An 8,820-nucleotide genomic window follows, 5' to 3' on the forward strand; every position below is an offset into this window, starting at 1 on the left:
TGTTTCTGTTGGACTTCCTGACCTCAGTCACATTCCTGTTCTTTCTTTACTGTCCGTGTTCTGGTGTTTTCAAAAGATGTGGAGCACATTAAGCGGAAACTTAAACCCTGACATGTTTTATTTTACTGTGCTGTAACATATTGTCTGAATTAAAAGCGTTAAATTTCTTCACACTGCATTTGAAACTGAGATTCAAACATGGAGGTTTAATTTGAGGGGTTTCCCTAAAGCACTGAGATTGTTGATGCTCTGGTTTGATGTTGTGGTTTTAACACCATCGTGTTCTTTACTCTTCCTGCAGACAAACGTTCCTCAAACCAGTCCAGCCCGAAGTGCGTCTCCTCGTCCTCTTCCTCCTCAGAGGTGGAGCCAAACTCCTGCTCCTCCTCATCCTCCATCCTCCCTGTCAGCCAGATGATTGACAAGGTGAAAGATTACTGCTCCACACGCACCGACAACTTCTACAAGAACATCATCATGTCCGACAGTTTCACCAACTGCACTCGGCTCTAGAGCTGCAGCATCACAACCGGGACGACCTTTTCTTGTCCCGTTGCAGCTTTTGTAAATATTACAGACGCTTTTTCAACCTTGGATGTGCCTACATCTGGAACGTCTTCAAGCTTTAAAGATTTCCTTGTCACCGACACCCAAAAAGAGCTTTAAAATCTTTGCAAATCTTAACCAGTACATCTTCTGGAACAGTTGTTTTTCCACCCTGGAGATTGGCATCATCTAATGCACCTAGAACCTTAAGGGAAAAGTTTTATTTTATTCTTTACTTCTGTGTTTGATGTATTTCTTTGTTAGTATTAGTTGATGTAGAAGAAGTTTAAAATAAATTTAGTTGAATAAAAACCAGATCAGTGGAATTAAGAACTCGTCTGCAAGGTTTCTATAAAACAAAAGTGAAACAGAATTGTTTTTTATTTAAAGGAACTCAAAGAATCAGCTTTATTGCAATGAATGTTTAAATCATAAAGAAAACAAAGAAAATACCAGACAAAGATAATCTAAGTAAATACAGAAGATAATGTGATTTGATTTATCAAGACCAAAAGCCTTGAACACAAAGTAAATTTTAAACACCCCTTCATTAGATTAATTAAATGTGATTAAGCACATTATTAAAAAGCCAGGCTTAGTTTTACCAGGAATACCCAGGGAAACCACAGAAAAGAGAGGTGTTCTTCGAAAAGAGAAAATAGCGTTAAAACTTCCCTGGAGAGCCGTTCATCAGCAATTCCTCCAGGAGGACCCAGAAGAGCTCAACAGCGTCCAATGGGCCGCAGCGCCACGGATAGGGTTCATTAGTCCAAAATAGGGGTGAAACGGTTCACAAAATCCATGGTTCGGTTCACGGTTTCGTGGTCACGGTTTTCAGTTCGGTTCGGTATATGTTGATTGTTAGCATGACATGTTGGTCGTGTTGCTGTTAGAATAAACAAAACGTGTTGCACGATGCTTGCACACTGCTTTTATCCACTTTCTTTCCGCCATCATCGTAGCTCACTCTAAATGCAAAGTGGTCCCATACAGCAGACCTATAAAGTGCTGCTGGCGCGTCTTCCAACTCCTGTTCTTTCCCAATCGCAATACCCACACAATTCTCCACAACAACTGATTTTTTCCTGCTACACCCGGCTATGCTGCTTTGCTTCTTCTTCTTCTTGTTTACTACTGGTGGTTGGCTTTGGTCGCAGCACTGCCACCTTCTGCTCTGGAGTGTACACGCGGCGCTTATGAGAAAAAGGAGCTGCGCATGAACCGAACGCAACACACGCGAACCGAACGGTTCGGACGGTTTTCATGAACCGTTCCATCCCTAGTCGAAAGCAAGAACAAGATACTGAGAGCTAACATGGATTTTTTGTGTAAACCACATTTCATGAGTAGAAGGAAATACCTGGAATTGGTGGTGGTGTATTGGTCTGAGGACGCGTTGCCGCTTATGGCGCAGTCATACCTTGAGTATTTAGCCAGCGTATGCCGAAGTACAAAAAAATGTATCAAAAACGTTGGCATACGTTGGATGAGTTAGGAGTAAGTTTTGTATAAGTTATGAGCATGCTGCCAAATGCGGCAAGTACGTCTCGCCCACGGCCACGACCAACAAGCGTCCTAGCAGACAAGAATCTGCCGCAACTGCAAACCTTCTTTCTTTCCTTCTTTTTCCTTTTTTTATTTTTGGGCGGGCGGGAAACAGCAGCTAGCTTAATACCGCTACTGCGAAGCTCCGGGCGCATTGCTGCCCCCCTCAGGACACTGGCTTGTGACATTTCATGCTGCTGTGCGTTATTCAAAAGTTAGCCTGCTGTTGGACATAAGTTCTGGACTCGTTATGAATACACTATATATACGGCCAAAATTTGAAAAAATACATTGAAAGTACAGCGTATGCTAGCGTTTTAAAAGATTCTGGGGCGTCAGGCATACGCTGGATGAATTGGCAAAGTGTGGACCTGAAGGACCAGATTAAACCAGCAATTCTACTCTAAACAACCCGATCATGTTGGATAGGAAGAATCTGAAACAGGTCATTCTTGCTGGAAAAGCCTCTAATGTAGCTCTAATAAAACCAAACACCAAAATCACCTAAAGGCAGATGTACTGTAGCGCCAAAATATTTCCTTCAGTTCTATAGTGCAGTGACATCTTACAGGGGGTAACGCATACTCCTAGTGGTCCACGAGTGCATTGCAAGGGGTACATTTTGTTTATGTAGTAAAATAAAATAGGGCTGGGATCGGTTTAACTTTGTGAGGACTCAATTGAAAAATTAAACAAGCTTTAATCAACCAAAAAGTGAGTTTTTCTTATATGCTTGAGTTATATGTTTCAGCCTGAGATCAGCTTTTTCTGCACAACTGACGTATCGGAGCTCATCAAAGCTGCTCAAGTGTCTTTATGAAAACAAAGTTAAGTTAAATTAAATCAGTCAGTCTGATTATAATTTTTGTTCTGTTATTTGTTCCCAATTCATGAAGTTTACATATAATTATTAGGGAGTTAAACAGAGGAGCTCCAGTTTTTTAAATACAGGTTTATAATAGGATTTTATTTTGTATTTATTTTTATTCCTTACTAACTTCCTGGCAACATAATTGTGTTGTTTTTTTATTTGAGATGGAAATCATAAAAGGCGTCAGAACCAAATGCTCATATTAAAAGATTAAGTTAAATAATTTGTATAGTTAGTTACCTTCCACTTTTGGACAATCATCAATTCTTTTGGCTGAGAGGGAAACTCACGGTAAGACGAAATGCCCAAAGGAGTACACAAGTCAAAAAAGTTGGGTAAACACTGCTATAGAGTGCTGACTTGTCATAAAATATTAGTTGTTTCCTTCCAAAGCAAAAGAGATACTCTTGCAATGCTGCATCTTCATGTCTGGGTGTACTTCGCTTTTTTTATGATATGATGCCAATTTTTTCAATTTGGATTTCCTTAACAAGTCCTGAACGGTCTGGGACTTTTTAGAAAAACATTACAACACCAGCAGTTGCTGTCACTGTGCAGATTAGAAGCCAAAAGAGCCTGTTAGTCTTAACTTGGAGCATAAACGATTGTGTCCTTCACATTAGAGCTGATCACAGAAAGTGGGCAGGTGTTTACTTATGGAGGATAAAAAGTGCCAAAATTAAACAAATAAATACAGCATTAAATAAATAATTAAATGTGTCAATAATTAATTAAATGTGGAATTAAATAAATAAATAAATGTGTCATTCATTAATTAAAACCACGTCACTAATATAAAGTGCCACAATTAAATAAATAAATACAGCGATAAACAATTAATTAAATGTGTAATTCATTAAATAAATAAGGAATTAAATATATAAATGTGTCATTAATTTAATAAAATACGTCTTCATTTTATTTAAAAAATATAAATAATTATTTCAGTGTGCATTTAATTATTTCATGGGCCTGTGTCGCAGTGCATCGAAACCATTAAAAGAATCTGTCAAACTCACCCATCAAAGTTAGGGGGCGGGGTTAACGCGAATCGAGTCTCTGTAATCGATTTGCTTCGCCTTAATGTGCAGGGTGACCAATCAGGTGTTAGATAACCGCCCCCTAACTTTGATGGGTGAGTTTGACAGATTCTTTTAATGGTTTCGATGCAATGTGACACAGGACCATGAAATAATTAAATGCACACTGAAATAACTATATACATTTTTTTAATAAAATGAAGACGTATTTTATTAAATTAATGACACATTTATATATTTAATGAATTACACATTTAATTAATTGTTTATCGCTGTATTAATTTATTTAATTGTGGCACTTTATATTAGTGGCGTGGTTTTAATTAAGGAATGACACATTTATTTATTTAATTCCACATTTAATTAATTATTGACACATTTAATTATTTATTTAATGCTGTATTTATTTATTTAATTTTGGCACTTTTTATCCTCCATATTTACTGGGCAGGCGCAGTGCGGTTAGGTAGGTGCTTCCTGCAGGGGTGGGTAATAGATGCTCGATGTGGACTGGTCATAGCCTCTCATTTTTCAGAGCAGGGAGGGGCTGCCGCTCAGAGAGCAGAACTTATGAGGATTACTCAGACATGCATGAATCAAGCAAAAAAAAACCTCTGTGCCCATTTCTGCTGAAGAGAAAGTTATAGTGAAAAGCTCCAAACTATTGATTCAAATGATGTAGGTCCTTCAATGAGTTAGTTTTTAGGTCTTTGTAGCGGAAATAAAGTTTTCATTATTTACTCAGGTGATCTTTGTCTGATTTTAATAATTTTGATGATCTAAAACATTCAGATGTGATGAAAAAGCATAAAAACATTTTGCAGAGGGAAGTCTTCACTTTATTTGTTGTAAATAAATCATCAGACAATGATAATTTCTCCAATATTTTGTCATCAGATCTTCATACAGCTGTGAGCTTCTAGTTTCAACAATCTGAAGGGTGGGGTGGGGTGGGGGAGGGTCCAGGAGGTCACTGGGGATGGAAAAGTCTGGTCACTTTCAGAATAAAAACAGAATTAAGTATGAAATTATAGCATACTGTTCAATAAATGATTTATTTGAATTTGGCATCCATGTTTGTCAAAGAACACTACTGCCACCTACTGGTTAGTGACGTCACGGTGCGGTATCGGCTGTTGATCAAGTCCCAGTGCTGTATCTGGTGTTTGTCACAACGCGCTATTATCCAAGTCATCTTGAAAACATTCTTCTTCCAAATGTTGGCTACATATTACGGGTTTTTTCTCTGGCCAGAAGTTCGATGGCAAATCCTCCCTCTTCAAGTTGGCGATCCAACGACCAACCCGTCCGTGGAGGATCAGGAATCAGAAAGGTGGAATAACTCTTTTTTTTTTCAATTTTACCTGATGTATTCCAACATCCAGCTGCCATGCACGTGGGCATTGTCAGTTTTTTTTTTTTTTTTTTTTTTTTTTTTTTTTTTGTCAGTTTCACTATAGCTCTGGTGAATTTCAATGGTGAAGTCCTCTGGAAATCTTCAATAATTGTTGTTGATTGCAGATGTGTCTAGTAGTTCCCATTGATTTTGCTGGTAAAGCGGGGAGAATGGCGCTAGGCTTACCGCACCGTGATGTCACTGCTGGAAGATGGCAGGAGGGAGGGGTTACTATATGTGGGCAAAAATGGCCGCTCCCAGACTCAGTGATCGCGATGAAATATATTCTTTTTACTTTTTTACTGATTAATTCTAAATTCATTAAATCACAGCAAACATATTAATTTTAGGTATAAATAATGGTTATTTCTTGCTGACCAGACTTTTCCTTTAACAATAATCACATTTTCAACATGGACGATACACTGATGTAATTTAGATGAGACTCTAGTTTGAAAATTAGTTCTCACCAGTGTTGCAAACTCATATATTTAGCGACTTTTCAGAGCCCTGCAGCGACTCTTTTTCAAAAAAGCGACAAATCTAGCGACTTTCCTGGTGTCTGCTGTGGTGCACCTCCCCGTCCGAACCCCGTTCTCCCGCCCTCAGCGTCCAGACTGCAAATGAACCTCTCGCATGTGCAGGGATTGAGGGCGCAGGTTGATCATGCTGAAGTCAGCTCCCTCAGTTGCTGAACCTGCCATAGAGAGCCTTGACCAACATGACGAGGACCCACTGGTTCTGTGAGCAATCAAGCACAGCCTGTATGTGTGGAGGGAAATCTTATTAGTTTAAAAAAATAACAATAATTACCATTATTTGCTCACATTGTCATAGATTCTTTGTAGCCTTTTTTTGTTACATTTAGATTGTTAATGTTAATGTAATGTAAAAATATGTATGGTTCAAAATGTTGATGTTTTACCATGATTTTTAAGCTCCTTAGTGGACCACAAGGGGAAAAGAAAAAGTATATATTATGCAAATTAGGCAATGCATTCAACGACTTCTAGCGACTTCTAGCACAGCCAATAGCTACTTTCCTTACAGAGGAGTTGGCAACACTGGTTCTCACCCTTTAGTTTGTCCTGCCTGTTCAGCTGTTTGCACTTACATGTTCCCAACAGACAATAAAAATTAAAAGAATTTAAGTGATGGAAACGATTCAAAAGCAACATTAAACCAGCTTAAGAAATCTATGTTCTGAATAGAATGAAAATCTGCTGTTTCCTGTTTGTTAGAGAGCTACATGGTTAATGTCAATTAATGTTATTTTTTGGGGGATGCTGGCGATAAGACGCCTCCTGGATATCATGACGAACCTGATGATAAAACAGTATAGTTCAAACACAGCTGCAAAAAGCGTCACCAGTTAAACTCAGTTAGAGGAACAATTGAGGGATGATTGCCATATCTTCAATAATCTGTTTATACACAATCAAACACGTAGAATAAGCTATTATAGCGAAACCTTCCCTGTCGTCTCACTACTTTCCATCTCCAGCTTGCAGCCCCCATGATGGAACATATGTAATCGTCACACACTGCAAACGGGATACGACGGGATAAATCTAGATTTTCCTAAATTAAATGTATTTGCTCTTCCTCTGAGTGGATAAATCAGATAATCTGCCAACTGAATTAGTAATTTTGCCCTTTTATTCAGACAAATGGATCTGATACACTTGAATTTAGATAATGATGCTGTGTTTTTGTTTTTCCACATTCCAAACATAAATCATCTTATTCCATGCTGAGTTTTCTTAAGAAATCCAGGGAAATACACTGCAAAAACGATCTAGAATAAAGGCAATATTTCTTCAAATAAGTGTAATTTGAGTGGATAAATAAGATGATCTGCCAATTGATTTAGTATTTTTACTCTATAGATAGTATAATTAGATAATATATACTCGTAATAAGGCAATACAATTGTTTTTTTTTTGCTTATTTTATATGTAAATTGTCTTGTTCCATTGGCAAAGTCTCTCATCTCCTCGATTTAAGGACTTATTTAAAGAGAAATTGAACCAATTATATTTTAATCTTTGCAGAAGAACACAAACAAACCTGTTGTTGAGTCAGATTGAAAGCCGCCGGGACCACAGGAATGAATCTGGACTAAAAACTGCCCACTTGTTCACGTCCAAGTCTCTGCAGGACGACGGGTTGTTTGGTTTGGAGATGTCAAAGACGCTGATGCGATCCTACTGTATCATATAACCACCAGACTCTGTTGACGGTGTTGCCTTTTTTATACTGTGATGTTTGTTTGTGGAGCCAAATCCTCTGTGAATAGTGATCTCTCTGTTAGATGTGCTTCATTCTATAGATCCCAGGATGCATGAATGCTGCATGTGAAACCAGAGTGTTGCAAAGTGCCGTGTGCAGAGATCATTGAGAGGATGGGGGGAAAAAAAACAGCTGATATTTTAGGAAACTGATCTGTGTTCTGATTCTTTAATGCCACCTTCTCTACTTGCAGCTTTTTTTGGTTGAAGAATAAATAAACATACTTTATTGTTATATAAGCAGACTTTTTTATTTTATTTAATGCTGCTTCATCCTACAGCAAAGTTTGTGAATATAAAACACATGAATACATTAAATTGAAGCCATTGTGGAGGATTTTTGAGAATTTTTGAAAAGACCCGCCCTCTCCACTTTAGAGAAACGTGCAAATGCACAACCCTGTACCCGCTTCCAAGAGGGAACGCCTATTAAACGTGTGCAAGAACGTGCACAACCTTTTTCTCCTTGTGCACGCTCCGTTTAAAAGTTGCCATTCTCATAGCTCATACAAGCTTACTGTGTCTGAACGTCCGCCCTAACCTCTAAATCCCTCAATCGCTATATAGAGTGGTGACTATATAGTGTACTTTACAGTGAACTAAGTTACCGTTGGGACAAAGGATCACTGCTTTTTGCTTCCCGTTGGTCACGTAACTCCTCCTCCACCACGCGGTGCCTGCGCCATCTTTGTTATTAGTAGCTGCTGTTGTGTGGTGACAGCGGGCCACTGTTAACCTGACTCCGCCAGATAGATTTGCTCCGCATATCCATCTGGAAACCGTCCGTTGAAGTGATTTTGGGAAGGGGCGAAAATACTGGTTAGCTGATTGGCCTATGTTGGTGATAGACGGGCCAAATAAACCAATCAGATCAACGAAGCATATGACGTACTAACAGAGTGACGACGAAGAGGAGCCAATTGATAGACCAGTCGGGAGAAGAGCAAAAACATCTTTTCCTCTGAGAAAAGCCTCCAGAGCAGTGTTTTGCTCTTCTTTCAGTGAAGAAATACTCTGTAATTCCGATAAAACTTGCTCGATAGCCACGCTAACGCTAGTTTCATCGGCTGAAGCCGCCATGTTCTTTAGACTGAACTGTCGCGCTTCTCGTTGCGTCACACCTCAACCCGC

At 38.8% G+C, this 8,820-nt stretch overlaps 1 protein-coding gene across 7 annotated transcripts in view; it reads left to right on the forward strand.

The window, feature by feature from the left end:
- adgrg6 (adhesion G protein-coupled receptor G6) overlaps window positions 1-879 on the forward strand; it is a 148,608-nt gene extending 147,729 nt beyond the window's left edge. For all 7 annotated transcript variants that reach the window (XM_038294280.1, XM_038294282.1, XM_038294283.1 and 4 more), the window contains one exon: window positions 302-879. In XM_038294280.1, the coding sequence (XP_038150208.1) occupies window positions 302-513 (212 nt within the window). In that variant the 3' untranslated portion in view covers window positions 514-879. The remainder of the gene's footprint in view (window positions 1-301) is intronic.
- Window positions 880-8,820: the final 7,941 nt, after the last annotated feature.

This window comes from Cyprinodon tularosa, unplaced genomic scaffold, assembly GCF_016077235.1.
Source record: "Cyprinodon tularosa strain WSP-4 unplaced genomic scaffold, ASM1607723v1 ctg338, whole genome shotgun sequence".
Classification (NCBI taxonomy): domain Eukaryota; kingdom Metazoa; phylum Chordata; class Actinopteri; order Cyprinodontiformes; family Cyprinodontidae; genus Cyprinodon; species Cyprinodon tularosa.